Genomic DNA, 17,390 nt, shown 5'->3' with positions numbered 1-17,390 from the left:
ATTTTTTAAAATATAAATTACCCAGGTTAACTAAAGATGAAATAAAATGCTTAAATAACCCCATCTTAGAAAAAGAAATTGAACAAGCCACCAATGAAATCCCTAAGAAAAAAAAATTCAGTACCAGATGGATTCACAAGTGAATGCTACCAAACATTTAAAGAACAATTAATTCCAAGAGAAAAAAAAAACCTATTTGCAAAAATAAGCAAGAGGGAATCTTACCAAATTCTTTTTATAGCTATTAAACCAGGAAAAGCAAAAGTAGAGGAAACTATAGACTAATTGTCCTAATGAATGCAAAAAAAATTTAAATTAAATACCTGCAAAAAGATTACAGCAACATATCACATGGATCATATACTCTGATCATGTTGGACTTATATCAAGATGGCAGAGCTGGTTCAATGTCAGAAAAACTATAAGCATAATTGATCACATCAAAAGCAAAGCCAACAGAAATACAATTATCTCATCACATTCAGGAGACGCTTTTGACAAATTACAATATTCATATAAAAAATATGAGAGCATAGGAAAAATTGGTTTTTTTTCTTAAAATTATAAGTAGTATAAAATCACTAGCAAGCATTATCTATAATGGGTATATTTCAACAAGATCACAGAGGAAGCCAGCTGCTCCTTTTGATAATTTTTATCTGATATTATACTAGAAATTCCAGTTATACCAAAAAAAAAAAAAAAAAAAAAAAAAAGAAGAAGAAGAAGAAGAAGAAGAAAGAAAGAAAGAAAAAGAAAAAAATCAAATTGAAGGAATAAGACTAGGCAACATGATAATACTTAGAGAATCAGAGGAAAAAATAGTTGAAGTAATTCACAGATTTAGTAAAATTGCAGGATTTAAATTAACCCACATAATCATCAGCATTTCTTTATATTGCCCACAAAGTCCAGCAGCAAGACATAAAATGAGAAATTCCACTTAAAATAACAGTAGACAATAAAATATATTGGAAATCTACCTGCCAAAACAAATCCAAGATCTATATGAACAAATTCCAAAACTCCTTTCCCACAAATAAAACCAGAGCTCAACAATTGAAAAATAATAACTGTTCATGGGTAAGCTGAATCAATATAATAAAAATGATGCTTCTATCAAAATTAATTTATTTATTCAGTGCTATAACAATCAAACTATCAAAAAGTATTTTACAGACCTAGAAAAGAATAATAACAAAATTCATCCAGAAAAACAAAAATTCATGGAGATCAAAGAAATTAATTTTTGAAAATATGAAAAATGGTAGCTTAGATGTACCATATCTCACAGTGTATTTTTTAAGTGGTAACTATTAAAACAGTTTGATTCTGGCAAAGAAATAGAATGGTTAACCAGTGGAACAGATTAAATATACAACATACAGTAGTTGTTCATCACAATTATTTAGAGCTTAATAAGCCCCAAATGCCAATTTTTTTTTAAGGAATAATCATTTTGACAAAAACTACTGAGAAAGCTAGAAAACATAGCAGAAACTGGAATTAGTGCAACATTTATACTATATAACAAGATAAGGTCAAAATAGGTAAATGATTTAAACTTAAAGGTGCTATCATTAAAAAAATTATGCATGCAAGAAACACTAGAGAAGGGAAGAATTTAGAACTAAACAAGAGAGAGAAAACATGTAATGTAAAATGTATAATTTTCATTATATAAATTTAAAAGATTATGCACAAACAAAACTAATGTAACCAAGATTAGATGAAAATCAGAATACTGGGGAAATTTTTACAGCAAATGTCACTGATAAAAACCTTATTTCTCAAATATATTGAGAACTGAGTCAAATTTATAAGAATAGAAGTAATTTCTTAATTCATAAATGGTCAAATGATATGAACAGATGATTTTCAGATAAAGCTATGAAACCTGGCTATAGTTCATGTGGGAAAATCTTTTAAATCATCCTTCATTAGATAAATGCTAATTAAAACAACTCTAAGGTACTACCTCACACATATCAAAGTGGCTAATATGACAGAAAAGGAAACAATAAATGTTGGAGGAACATGGGAAAATTGGAATGCTAATGCACACTTGGTGGAGTTGTGAACTAATCCAACTATTCTGGAGAGCAATTTGGAACTATGTCCAAAAGGCTGTCAAACTATGCATAACTTTTGATCCAGCAATGTCACTAGTAGATCTATATCCCAATGAGATTATTTTTAAAAGAAAAACATTTGAGTGAAAATATTTATAGAAGCTCTTTCTGTATCTTAAAATTGAATGTCCTTCAACTGGGGAATAGCTGAACAAGTTGTGTTATATAATTGTAATTTGTAATGTTCTTCTCTAAAATGTAATATTCTCTGGGAGGAGGTTTCTTGGGGGGCTTCTGGAGGCAGCCTTCATTTCAGTTCAGTGTAATCACTCCAAATGCAGCCAGGAGTTAAAGTCCAAGTCCTTTATTGTCTCTTTCAAAGTCTTGTCTCCTTCCTTGGTCCCGGTTACCTTTCTTAGAGGCCTATTTCTCTCCTTAGTTCTAAGAGCTCCTGCTACTAGTCCTTTGCCTCTGCCAGCTTCTGCCTCTATCTCCCTCCAAATGTCTCTAAATCCAAAGGTTTATACTTCAGCCTCCAACCATCACAAAGATGGAAGATGGAATGAATCTGTCTCAGCCTCAGAAAGCTTCTAGTGCGCTTGTCCTTTCTGGCCTTGACAGCTCCTCCTTATATGTTCCACACTGAGTACACACCAATCATTTCATCACTAGGAAACCATTATTTGTTGTAGGATTAAATCAGTGCTAAACTGGATTTAACCACTGAGCACCTTGTAATTGAATTGTAATTGAATACTATTATGTTATAAGAAATGATAAGTAGGATGCTCTCAGAAAAACCTGAAAGCATTTGTACTATCTGATGCAGTGAAATGAGAAGAACTATGTAACATTGTACACAGTAACACCAATACTATGATGATGATCAATTGTGAATGGCTTAGCTATTCTTAGCAATACAATGATCCAAAATAATCAATAGCATTATTGATGAATAATGCTATCCCTTCAGAAAAAAATTTGGTAGACTCTGAATACAGGTAAAACATACTACTTTTTGCTATTTTGGGGAAGTGGGTTGTGTCTTCTTTTACAACATGACTAATATGGAAATATATTTTGCATAATTACACACATATAATCTATATCAAACTGATTATCATACCTGATGGGGGGGAAGGAAGGGACAGAGGGAGCTAATTTTCCAAAGGATATTTTAAATTGTATATGTAATAATAAAAAAAAAATTAAATAAAATTATCAACTAAATTTAGTCCTAAAAAAAAAAAAACTGGAGATCATTTTACACATCTTCATTTTATAGAGGTAAAATAATTTACTTAAGCTTACATGTTTTCATATAGTTAGAAATCACTAAAACAATGGAAAACTGCATAAAGGTCTAAAAGGGGTATTAGACCATAAAAATAGGTTGGCATAGATATACTAGACTAACAATTACTCAACATTAAAAAAAAAATGAATGAAAAACCACAACCACAACAAATCAGGCCCTATTACTACATGCTAACATCTTAAAAGGTTAAGATCTGTTAAAATATGAGTCTCAAAGAAGACTTCTCTCCACCACCAAAAAAAAAAAAAAAAAAGAAAGAAAGAAAGAATTCTATATCTTAAAATAACAACTTTTTGAGCTGATAGGTAGCATGCTTATATGGGGGGGAGGAAAGTAAAGAGTCTCCAAAATAACATATAGTCAAAATAATTCATTGTTAAGAAAATTATAAAGGTCCTTAAAAAGTGTTCTTGCAACATATATGCTGTGCACATATGTATATAGATACATACATGTACATATTGACACGTAGAGATTGTACATATATCTACATATATAATGAAGTGGTGGCCAATTTCTATGCTCTCTTTGCATATTCTCTATTCCTAGTGACATTGCTACTATCATGTTCCATAATTTGGTTTATAGGTCCATACAGGTGTCTTCTTAAGATTTATGACATTGCTTTAAAGGATTTCCCTTCTGTTTCACTTCATCTTCCTTATGACCACCATTGACAACTACTGATCAAGCAATAAAGTAAATCTAATCAGAATGCCATTAATATCTAGCCTTTCTATACAAACTTCTTATTATTGAATAATTTAAAAATGTTTTATTTCTTTCTACAATTGGAACTAAATTATCATAGGACTGGAGTAAGTCAGGCCCCGTCTAGAATTCAGGCATCATCTTTTATGTTCCCAATTCCTTTCATTCTTACTATCCATTCTTCTTTTACTCCAAGTACTTGATAAAATTAATGTCCTGCAATGCTACCTACTAATTACTTGATTCATAATTTAAACTTTTTAAAAATTCAATACATCTCAGAAAAAAAAAGTCTTTAATTTTTTTCTGTATCTTTTTATATTTATTCCTTTCATTCCTAGTGATTGGGAGTTCTTTTCTCTCCTCATAGGAGAAGTTTCCATTAGTTGTGTTAGTACCTTACTAGATTTCATAATCATGACTTTGTTTCACCTGGAGCAGTCATGGTCTCTGAAGCCATTGCTTCTCCTCCCAGAAAATTCAATCACAATTTTGATCTTTTTAAGAGTTTTGTCATGCTTGACACTGGTTTTCCCCTGAGGCAACTGGGATTAAGCAACTTGCTCAGGGTCACACAGCTTGGAAGTGTTAAGTGTCTGAGGCCAGATTTGAATTCAGGTTCCTCTGACTTCAGGGCTGATGCTCTATCCACTGTACCACCTAGCTGCTGCTACACTGTTTTTAGGAAATACTATCCTAAGGTTTTGTTTCTGTTATAGTCTTTTTTCCCCACTCAGCCTAAGAAATTTCAAAATAAAAATATATCTTACTAAATTTAGTATTTTGAGTATTACATATAACACAGTTTAATAATTATTTAATATAATAAAGTTTATTCATAGCATAATATTCTAAAACCATGTATATATTAAATTCCATATTCATCAGATAGTCTTTAATTTACTGCCTTTCTTTAAAATCCAAAGCAAATAATCAACAATCAACCAAGATTTATTATGATCTTCACTCTGAAATTCTGTGTTTTGATGCTCTAAGAAGATATATCTAATAATATAAAGGAAATATGCACATATATTCTCTTTTTTTATATTGTCATCACCTTTCCAAAACATAACTTCTGCATCTTTATAATGATTTTACAAATATAAGTCTATTGACAGTTTTAAATCTAACTGACTTCTGAAGGGAAAAAAAATAATAGGGATTTTAGGTATGAACCATTATTTTGTATTAACATAATAGCCACTTTAAAAAAAAAAAAACTTCTTGTTATATTTGTTAGTCTTAAACTTGCACTTGCAGGAGAGAGAAAATAAAGATTTATATAGTGCCTACTATATGCTGGACCTTATGCTAATAGGGTTTTTTTAATCATATCATCTCATTTCTTCTTCCCAACAACCTTATAGCATTTTATTCCTATTTTATAGATGAGACACTGAGGCAAACAGATGTTAAGGGATTTGTCAAGGATCAAAAAACTATTGTCTGAGGTCAAAAGTTTCCGGCCTTTAAATCTTAGATTCTGGGTAGTATACTGCCTTTCACCATATAATATTAAAATGTAATTTGCATAATTCAAAAGTATAGAAATTGATAACTAATCAAATGATAAAAATTAAAAGATAAATAACAACATAAGAAACTTCTAAAACATAGCTGATTTTGACAATAAAAAGTTTATCAGCCATTTAAGCAAATGCTATATTTTTAGTTACATATATTAGGTTTTTCTTCTCACTTAGCTGAAGATAGTTATTTAAATTCAGTTCAGTTATTAAAAAAATATTTAATAGAGGGACAACAATCAATGGAATAGTTAAGAAAATAATGATATACTTTCTGAAAATGAATAAAATTTAAGATATTTTCCCCAACATATTCCTCAAAGAAGCCTTTATTCATACATGAATAACATTTTCCAAAGGCCATGGTGATAAATGTTGGTTTTATTTTTTGATTTCTTGAGACTTCATAGGACTTCATAGATTTTCTGGCTTTAAAGTCATACTGTTTATGCACTTGGATACATCAAAATGAAAGCTTCTAAATTAGTCTGTGCATTCTTATTTCCTATTATATATTACTTAATCCAAATGACAAAAAATAGCCTTTAAAAGATGAAGATTGAAAAAAGAGCAAATATGTCAAATATCCTAATTTGACCCATTATGAAGAACAGAGAAAATCTAATAATTATCCAATAAATTCTTCAGCAAATAATTTATTTCTTTATAACAAGATAAAAGGAAAAAGGCACAGGTTCACTTCTAAATTAACATTATGGAAATGTTTCACAAAGTAAAGTTAAAATGATCTTTATATATATATGTATGTTTGATTATAAGTAATAATATTCTTTTTTATTTCGTGGGAAAATGAAATATATTTGTGAAAAAAGAAACATTAAATTTTTTATTTCCAATTTTTTTAAAAAAAAAAGAAGAAATATTAGTAATAAAAACATGGGGTAAATAAAAGGAAGTGCTATTCTAAAATATTTTAAATCTGGAGAATTAAAAGGGGGGGTGGAGAGGGAGAGTGGAAGGGAGGAGAGAGGAACAAGCAAGCATTTGCAACTCAGGTTGCCTGGAGGTAAATTAGTCTTTCTTAGTGCCCAAATCATAAGCTGCTGCTATATTTAATTGATAAACTGTCATATATTAACATTACTCCTATAAATGATTATCACTAGCAACTATTGCTTTCTGGAATCACATTAGAAGGTCAGTTGATCTGCAGCATTGGAGACTGGGGCAATTTCTCTTGGAAATCTTATATCTAAGAATAGCAATCTTCTAAAACAGCAGTTCTTAATCTGTGGTCCATGAATTTAAAAATACTTTGATAAATTGTATTTCAATATGTTTCCTTTATAATCTTATATATTTGGTTTTATGTATTTAAAAATATTTTTCTGAGATCACAGGATTCACCAGATTGCCCAAGTGGTACATAATACAAAATAGGTTAAGAACTCCTTTCTAGAATTCCAACCTAATTTCTGTCTCATATGTACTTATATAATAAAATACACAATATGTTCACGAGCTTTTGCATAACCTTCTTTACCTTAAGCATCTCTTCTATAACTTTTTTATTCCAAAATATTACTCATTTTCAAACCTGAAAACAAATATTTCCATAGTCTCTATGTTATTTGTTATCATTGCTTTTACAGAAAAGAAGGTGGATTGAAATAAACTTCAGAAGTCAACATGACAAAAACATTCAAGAAAAACACCACACATTCTATATATAGAAGACTGATTTTCTTCTTGCTATTGGGAAATATTACCTGTTTTGTGTGTTTTGCTGCCCACTAGTGTCCTATGACAATAAAATATTTGACATGTATAAAGCATGTAACAATCTCTGATAGCCTTAGTAAATAATCAGATGTTTCTGATATGTATCTAAGTAGTACATTTAAAAATTCTATAAAGGAATTTTTGTAATATGCAGATTAATATTAACTATAGATTGGGCTTTACTAAAATGTCTCTCATTTTGCAGAAAGCAAAAACCAAAAATGTGAGTTCTTACCTCTGGAAGTAATATTTAATTTCCTATTATAAAATTAATTCATCATTTTAGAATAAGAATTTTGGGTGCTCTCTTTTTTAACAAATTCTTAGCATTAATGTCAATTTAACTTAAATATTTGTCATTTTGTGTTATTTCACACATCATATGGGTATGAAAGTTTTTGCAGTCAATCAACAAACATTTATTAAGTGCCTACTTTATGCCAAACCTTATACTATGTGTTAGATATACAAAAAAGAAAGACAGAAAGAGAAAAAGCAAAAAGATAGTTTCTGCTTTCAGTGAGATCACAGTCTAATTTTGGAGACTACACAAAAATAACCACATTAAAAAAAAAGCTATATACAGTATAAATGATAATCTTAAGAGGAAGGCACTGATATTGAGGGGATTTGAAAAAGGTTCTCAAAGAAGGTAGGATTTTAGTTGGCACTTGAATGAAGCCAGGGAAATCAGGAATTGAATATAAGGAGGAAGAGAATTCCAGGCATGGAGAGCACTAGTGACAATGCATGAAGTCATACACATATTAATATTATACATAAAAGAAATTTCCCATGGGATATGTTTACTGTGCTTTATTTTTAGAGATTATCATAAATTCATTTTAGATACTTTTCATATCTTCTTTCCAAGATCCACATCCATGACAAAAGACTTTTTAGATATATATATATAATTATGCACATTAGGAGTTATGAATCAGGAACATAAGAGTGGCAATTTTTAGTAGGGATTCTTCCCCTCCTCCACAACCAACATGGTGTATCAGTTCTTCCTTGTAAATTCAATGAGTTCCATGAAGTTATAGAGCACACAATCAAAATGGAATTCTTATCATTTATCACAGTGTAACTTGTACTGAGCATTTTTTTCCCCTACAGAAGGCACACAATATCCTAAGTCCAGAGGTACAAAAATGGATACAAAATCTATATCTAGCTTCCTCAAGATGAGTAGGCAAAAACAACCAGATTAAATAAAAATTGTCATCATATACTCATTCTTTTTTCTTTTTAATTAAAGGCTAATGAAATCAAGCTAAAGGACAAAAGGTGTGCCAAGGTAGTATAAGGTAAAATTTTCAAGTAGATTTAATGAGGTAATATGTTCCATACAGAGAAGAAAATGCCTAAGCCTAGGAACATAGGTCTAGGAATGCAGTCAAATTCCATATTAGGAACTGAGAAGTCCAGAAAGATTCAGCATATCCAATTTTATTGTTCAATAGCTGTGTTTACATCAGCAACCCATCTAATCTTCATTTCAAACTTGGTTTGCTTATCAGAGAATGATAATATTAATTTTCTGTATGTGTGTAGTTAGAAACCATTTAATTGTATTTGTATATGCATATATCATTAATATTGCTACACATAATATGTACAAATATACATACATACATAGAGACAAACACATATGTGCATATCTATGATTATATATATGAAACAGCATATAAGGGAAGAGCAGTGAAAGAGAACACACAATCTATATACATATATATGTATAGATATACATGTTTATCATTAGGTGTGTTACAGATAAATACAAATAGAAATAAAAATGCATATGTCTGAAATACTAAGTAATTGATCATATAAACACATATACATAATTTTGTTTCCATTAAACATACTTTTGTTTCCATTAAATGTACTTTCTAAAGTTAGAATCAATAATCCAATAACCAATAACATGCATAACAAATATGAAATTATCCTTAGTACTTCATTAAAATACACTGGGGTTATATTGTATGCATACACATGCAAAACTTATAAAAGTATAATATGAGACCCTCAAAACACTTGACAATTTTCATCTTTAAACCTATTATTGATATCATACTTGAAATGAATACATGTGATAATTTATTCAAGAGCTTAATCTAATAAAAGATTGAATTTCCAACTTAAAGTTATTTGACCTAAATTTCAAACTGTCCTATAATCATGAATCTTTTTAACCAAAAAGCACAGATTTTATCTATAAGAATACTGAAGTACTGTATATACCCTTTGTTAAAAACATATTATTAAAGCACATTAATATTCTAAATACTCAGCACATTCTAGTAAAAACTCAAAATGTCAATCTGTTTAAGCTCAAATTAATTGAAGTAATTTTATGCCAAATCAATTGCACTTTGGGGCCTACTAGTTAATGTATTCAGGTATCAAAATATTTTAATATGTATTTTTTTAAATTCATTCAAATAGGTGAGCATTATTTCAAAATAATAAGTGAGACAAACATCTTATCTCTCTTTTAGTGTGATTAGAAGTATGTTTTTATAGATTTTGAAAGCATGTCCAAATGGGAAAAAATGCATACCAAACTGAACTCTTTTATATAATCTTATGTTATGTTGGGATATGTGGTATGATTATGTTTATCTATATATCACCACTCATTGGGGAAATCTTTAAAGCAGCTTGGCAATAATTGTAAAAGAGCTCAAAGGCCGGGGCTTTTGTTTGTTTGTTTGGGAGGTTGTAGGGTTTTATTGTTTTGTTTTGTTTTGTTTTAACCTGGTCACACAGAAAGGAGGAAACTAAAAACACAATACAGCCTATAAAATAGCCATTTTTTATTGGCTAGGTATACCTTATAACAGATAATGTACTTGAGTGCTTTAAGGTAATAATCATTATCAATATATTTTAAGAGGTCTTTTGAGAAAGTGATAGAAAAAGACTACCCACAATGACTGTGTATGTGTATGTTACATATACATATATGTGTGTGTCTAGACACAGTTGTGTATTTAATATGAAGTCCATCATGCAAAAGCTATTTTGTATAACATACACACCAAACCAACAATTTTTAGATTATAATTATTCAGTGATTATACAATTTAAACATAATATCAAGACCGTTTACATCATCTTTTTAAAATACTGATTAAAAACCATACACATGTTTAGTATATCTCTATGCGTACAAAAATACAGAAAAATAATGGTTGATTTCTCATCCTACATTATGGATCTTAGAATGTAAAATAGATACAACTTATATCATAATAATAAAAGCAACCTATATTATCATGTCAATCAAAAGGTGTCATGTCTCTCAAGAGAATGGGATTTTTTTAATTTTTCTAAAATCATGAGCTTTATTATGATGAATTCAAGGATTCATGCTGACAAATTAGACAGGCCTTAAATAATATCTTATATGTTTACTTATATGACAGTATTCCAATATTTCTTCAATTTCATATTAAATCATAACTTCCATGATGCATCACACTGTGTATGCTCTAATGTAAATATATTCCCCTAAGGTAAAATTCCAAAGAGGATGTACACAAGGTATAGTACCCTCTGAGAAAAGGGGGGTGGGGATGGAGTATAATGTCAAATTGGTTGTAATGCTTTACTGAAAATTTCAAAATGCAAGTTTATGAACAGTTTTTTCAATGAACAGGCAATATAGTATAATTTTTGCACTATAATTCAGTTCTAATTTTTCTTTTAATATGCAGCCATTTTAAGGCATAATTTCTTTAATTTTGTTAGTATATATGCATATAAATATATACACACAGAGATGGTTATAAGTATATATTTTATTCTAATAGGTAGTTTAACAAATAAAAATGTATACCTAACTAGCATTTTTTCTCAGCCTATACTCTGAGTTTCATTTGTCTCTTCCAGGAAAATCTCACATTCTCCCTTGCTTCTTAGGGTTTTTTCACAAAACAATATTTTCTTTTTCTCTCCCTTTCTAAGGAGTCAATTCTGCTTACTTATTTAATTTTAACTGTCAGCATGTAATGAATTTTAGACTGATCTGTGTGCAGAAATTTGAAATGGTAATTCAAAACTGCAGCTATTCTCAAGCTATGCCCCAAACCAGTAGTTTCCTATCATTTTGATGTTGGGAGAAAACCATCAATATGTACGTTTATATTTCTGTCATATTAACTTAAGGTATTGTACACAGTGATTGTGTGCACATCATTAAGTACTAATAGCTATTTAAATTCTTAAGAAGACAATTCTTCAAAATATCAAATTTCTATGGGGAAAAACCAAAATATTTACTTCATTCAGTTATTACATTTTCACAACTTTATAAATGTCAAGATTTGTAAGCACATCAAATGACGTAATGCTTATCACTGCATATTTTTACATAAATTAGTGTTAGGAATACTGAGTAGCACCTTCTTAGGGATGAAGTAAGAGATGAAGATTGAAAAAATATATTTTAAAGAAAATCCTTTATAATGTAAATAAATTGTACCAGAGCAGAACCACATTATTTTGTAAAACAAAACAGCAAAGATGCTTATAGCTTAAACTAGAAGGTTTCAATGTTCTATTCATTATACTCAGATAGGGGATTTGAATTGTTCTCCATCTGGTTTTAGTTGTGAAAGAAGTAAAGAATTTTTCCCCAATCTATTCATTTCTCCTCAAGACTAGTTTTATTTTGAATGAGATGGCTATCAAGTACTGTAGTTAGAGAATGGGTTGGCACTTTGCTAGGTAAGCTAGCTTAAATGATTACAGAGCAATTTCTCCCCCATCCTATCCTCCTACCTTCCCTGTCCCCCTCCCCCACAGGACAAGGTTTCAAATGCTGGGGGTAGAGGGGAGAATACAATTGATCCAATTATACAATTCCCCAGTTCACTCTTGGCAATTAACAGCATTTAAATGAATCACAAATAAAAGATATTACTCACCATTCAAGATGCTCTGGAACAAGGAGAAAGCCAATATCCACATGCCCCTGTTCTTTTCTATTCTTCCAGCTATGTGCTTGGCTTTCCACTCTTTTGCTTTCTTTTTCTCTATTTGTCAACTGCAAGGTTAAAGCTACAAGCTAAGAAGACGATCAGTTCAGTTTATTTTGCTGGTTGCCGTGTAGCTGCTTGGAAAATGCGTGTATGTGTTTGATTGTCCTTAAAGCAAGTGATCTGTCTCTCCTCTTCTCCACTGACACTTGCTCACTGGCTTTCTCTTTCAGAAAGATGCAGCCAGAGGAAAGAGGGAGGCGGGTGCTTTAAGCCCAGGTGTGTTGTTAGCTCAGGGAGACAGCAGCAGGTTTGCAGCAGCAGGTCTACAGGTGAAAATATCCTCAAATGCAAGCATGAGCTCATCCCTGGGAATATACAGTCCAGAATCTGCAGAAATCAGGTTCCAAAACCTTCACCCTCCACATTCAGGCAGCAAGCAAACAGACAGGCACATCTTTCCTCTCCTACAGCTTTAATCACATTGATCCCTCAGCTAACCTTCTCTGCCTCTGAGACTCAGAGCTAAGTATTAACCCTGTCTCATGCCTCTGTCCTTTGTAGCGTTCTGCAGTCTTAAAGCAGCAGTAGAGCACTCGCAGCTGAAGTGGAGGCAGGATTGGTGGTGAGTGGGAAGCCAACCAACAGCACTGAGTAATTTAGAATAATTTCCAATAGGCTTAAATAATGATTTGACAGCTGGTTATTTTTAGCTATTGCCTTATCAGCACTTAATAAGACACGTTAAAGGGAATGATTCAGGAAGGTAGCAAGATATGCAGAGGTAATGGTGAAATTTTTAGCATCTTTGAAATAAAATTTCCAGACTAATAGAGATTTCTTTGTTTTCTTTTTCCAAGAGATTCTCATTTGTATTTCTAAAGGAAAATGGGAGTATCAGATATTGTATATTATGATAATTTTTTTTATTTAAGGGCTGATTTTTAATTAACATGAAAACATTTTGAAGACAAAACACTAGCAGCTGTAATTGTAAATATATAACCAGCTCTATTAAAAAAGCGAACACATGCCCCCATTCACCAAAAAGTCAATAAATAATTGATAGTATTGTGATTATATGATATTGTTCCAAAATCCATAATATGATGCAGGTAAAAGTTAAAGCACACATGTAATTCTTCATGTACTTAAGAATGACTTATAGCACAAAAGCCTGACTTAAATTAAGTAACCATGAAGGGGTGCTCAAAAGCAAAGAGAGTTCTGGCAACCAAAACATGTTCAAAAGGTAACTAGTGAGTTTCCTTTTGCAAACAAAGACAATGTTCCATGTATCTCCCGCACACACATACAAAAATTAACTAGGAAGTACACACACACATATATATATACCCACATAAACACAGGACCTTCCAAATCTTAATAATAATAATAATTACTAGAAAAAGGCAAGCCCAAAGTCCAAATTCTTTATATAGGATTAGACAAAAAGGTTTCTAAAATCATGACTTCCAAAGAAAGAACCCTGAGACTTATTAAGATGAGCATAATCATGATGACTATTACAGCCTATCACCTACCTTGTGCTATGCCAGAAAAGCTTGATCCAAACAATTTCCTCATTAACCACATTATCTGACCACTAGAATAATAATTCTAGAATACAATCTCTTCACATAGATTTAAAGTTATGATACTTTATAAAAATAATTTATACCACTACCCTCATTTTACAGATGAGGAGATTGAAGTCCACAGAGGTTAAGCAATTTGACTAAAGTCACCCAGGTAAGTGACAATAACAGGTCTAAGATTTTATCTAATTACCTAAGACTCTAAAACTATTTTTCATACTATCATATCGCATTCTTTTTTATCTATAAAAAATCAGAAGAGAAATAAAGTAAATAAATCAATATGAAGATCAGATGAAGAAATAGCATTAGCAGAGTTTAAGAGTCAATCAGTTAATCACCCTACTCCATTTAAAGTAACCAACAAAATACTCAAGTCATTGTGCATTTGCTCAAAGGAATCTTTGTATGCATGTGTGTGTAAAAACACACATTCATATATAAGTATTTATGTGTCTACACACATATATATCAATAATCACATTCATATATATGTATATACATGTGTGTGCACACATATGCATACATATTTATATGTTTGTGTGTTTGTATGTCTATATGAACATGCCCTTTGACCAATCTCATTATTGCTCAGAGGACAGGTAATTCCAAGAAATCAAATATAAAAAAAAATATCCCATGTATACTGGGATAGGACTAGGGTTTTCTTCTTTTCCCCAAACAGTGTTTAGTTTCTCCTAGAATGCAACAAACTGATTCCTGAAAACTTATTGGCCCCTGCCCCCAGTGACCAGATTTGTTTTTATATGGAACTTATGGGGTGTGGGAAACATCTAGAGATGCTATATTCCATTCTAACTTTGCTGTATAAGCTTGGTTAAGTCAAAACAACCTTGTCTTTATTCATTTTCAATGACTTTTGAGTGCCTTATTTTATCTCAAAATCAAGTGTGGAATAAAAGGGTGCTGGTGTTAAGCCCTCTCCTAACATTAGGCATAGCCAGTAACTGGCAAGAGATGAGATAGTTTCATGGCTTTTATCATGGTTGAGATGAGGAAAGAGCACTGCAAAAATGAAGGATGGAGCTACTGAATGAAGAGATAATACATGGCTCCCGTTCACAAGAGCCTTTACAATTGGATAGTCCAGAGTCTTCTCTATGGAATAGGGAACAGAGTCCAGTTCAAGCATACAAATCACCTCGATGGGTGGTAATGGAAAATGCCCAGCTGGATAAAGAAAGCTCCATATCCAGTATTCCTTGGTTGTTGATTGGTTATTGTTGGTCTATAACTCAGAGGTTCGTGTTCCTACTGAAAGCAGATCCATGAGACATGAGAATGAGAGCTGAAGTGAGGAAGAGGATAATACTTTGCTCCGAGAGAGCAGTCAGGAAGACCTTCTTCAAGAATAAGCTGATGTGGTTGAAGAAATTGAATGAAAAACCTGAAAAATTATTAGTCTGGGGGCTTAGTCTAATGGGGCTACTCTCCACAAACTAAGTGAGTTTTCTTAGATCTTACTTTTATTGAATTAGTCAAACTTATTAGAGATTCCAGATGGAAAATGTTCTTATTGCTTTTTTAGGTGGTTGAAATGGAGTTATTTCTAACTAGCCCCATGAAGATAAATTCCTTTGGCAGACAGCTTCTCATTAGGCATCAGCAAGGGAAGACAGAAAGTTCCTAAAAGATAAATTGTATTTATATACCTGAATCCTTGGTTGTTGATTGGTTGTTGTTGGTCTATAACTCAGAGGTTCATGTTCCTACTGAAAGCAGATCCATGAAACATGAGAATGAGAGCTGAAGTGAGGAAGATTACTATGTCCTATGATGAACTTGCTTTAGGGCCAATTAGATACTGCCTTCTGGATAGAGTTCTAACAAAATGGCTTCAGATGTTATGTATGGGTGTCTCCCTTCCCTATGCAACTCTACAAATGTGAGCCCAATCAGTTAGAAAATTTGAGTAGAAGATCTGTACAATAATGGCTTGAGCAAATACTCTTTTTTGTATGAATAAAAGCTCTAGTGATTGGAATAGTCATGGTACTCACTGCCCTACTGGGTGGGCAGAAAACAATGTCACTCAAAACCAAATGAGTTTTTGGTGTAGCTCTGGAAACACAGAGTTGAATATAAAATTGATAGCCAGACCATAGGAGTGTGAATAAAACTATACAAGAAATATTAAGCACCAGATTCCTTCAGACTAATCCAAGCCATTTAGAGGTATCCTCCAAAATCTCTACAAAAATTGGATTAATGAGGGAAAGCTACAGAGGTCGAATAATGGAGGGAAGGCTCCTCAGAGTTCAGATCCATGCAGATTCTTTCAGTAGCCTCTATTCATGTTACTATGCATAGGGCCAAATGAAAGTCCTTAGAATGACTAGAAAAATCCTATGTCGTTAACAGGAAATATCAGATCCCCAGAGGGGTAAAAGACATTTCTTCTAAGGTGATGAAAATGAAAAAAAACTGAAGTATTTCATTATACAGATTCCCCCTGCAACAATCCTTTATTGTGAGAAAATTATATGGCAACTGGTGGACTACGGGGAGCCAGAAATAAGTTATCAAGTCCATTGCTATAGTTGTTCCTGACCATCGATGTCATATACCAGGTAGCCCAGGTCTAAGATGAGTGGAATGGAGTTACTGACCTTACAAATACATGTTTCTTAATTGTCATAGACTAACACTAGTCAAGAACAGTTTGCTTTCAACTAAGAGTCCAGTATACACTCAGTTCTACTATAGCACAACATATACATTCCCCAAAAGCACTGCACTATGCAAAATTATGTAATAAAAACCACAGAGCTTATAGGGAAAATGTATTTAGGGGCACAATGTTCAAACACTTAGTCAAACAAAAAAAAAGATGGAACCTAATAAAAATGGTAGTACAGTTTTATAAATGTTAAATGGTTAAGAAATACATAAATACTACAATAAATAGTGACCCCATCTGAAGCTTTAAGCTACTACTCACTCTGCACCCAGAGGTTGTACAAGCAAATTGAGCTGCCTGCAACTCCTCCCCATCCCAAGACCTCTAAGGGAATGGAATGGGGTTCAGGTTGGTGTCGACTTGGGTTTCTCTGCTCAGAACTCCTACTTCACTAGAAGATAGCCAATAAATATGGCACTTTTCCTTTATGAAGACTTGAAATTTGCTCATGAAAGTGAGTATCAGAAAGTTTGTAATTTCTGAATGATTATGAAAGAGTGTGGGCTTCTGCTTTCACATGCTTCTTGAAGAAGAAATTATTCAGAAGCAAACTCAAAATTCACATTACGTTCAAAATGTTCCTTAATATATCAATCACATTGGAACAGATTCATATTTTTGAAACATGTATTACAGAAGAAGTGACCTTCACCATCCTTCCCCAAGGAAACTAGAATCCTCCCTCATAATATTACATTATGGTGGACAGAAGCATGAAAGAGGT

General features: G+C 31.9%; 1 protein-coding gene across 2 annotated transcripts in view; it reads right to left on the bottom strand.

Annotated features, from left to right (window-relative positions):
* Nucleotides 1-13,004, bottom strand: part of DSCAM (DS cell adhesion molecule) — a 683,895-nt gene extending 670,891 nt beyond the window's left edge. Inside the window, exon 1 of one of the 2 annotated variants that reach the window (XM_031959192.1) lies at nt 12,317-13,004. In XM_031959192.1, coding sequence (XP_031815052.1) covers nt 12,317-12,359 — 43 coding nt within the window. In that variant the 5' untranslated portion in view covers nt 12,360-13,004. The remainder of the gene's footprint in view (nt 1-12,316) is intronic. The other variant, XM_031959191.1, reaches the window with a different exon arrangement.
* Between the last annotated feature and the right edge of the window lie 4,386 nt (nt 13,005-17,390).

This window comes from Sarcophilus harrisii, chromosome 3 (genome assembly GCF_902635505.1).
Source record: "Sarcophilus harrisii chromosome 3, mSarHar1.11, whole genome shotgun sequence".
Classification (NCBI taxonomy): Eukaryota; Metazoa; Chordata; class Mammalia; order Dasyuromorphia; family Dasyuridae; genus Sarcophilus; species Sarcophilus harrisii.
This window is presented reverse-complemented; position numbering and strand designations above follow the sequence as displayed.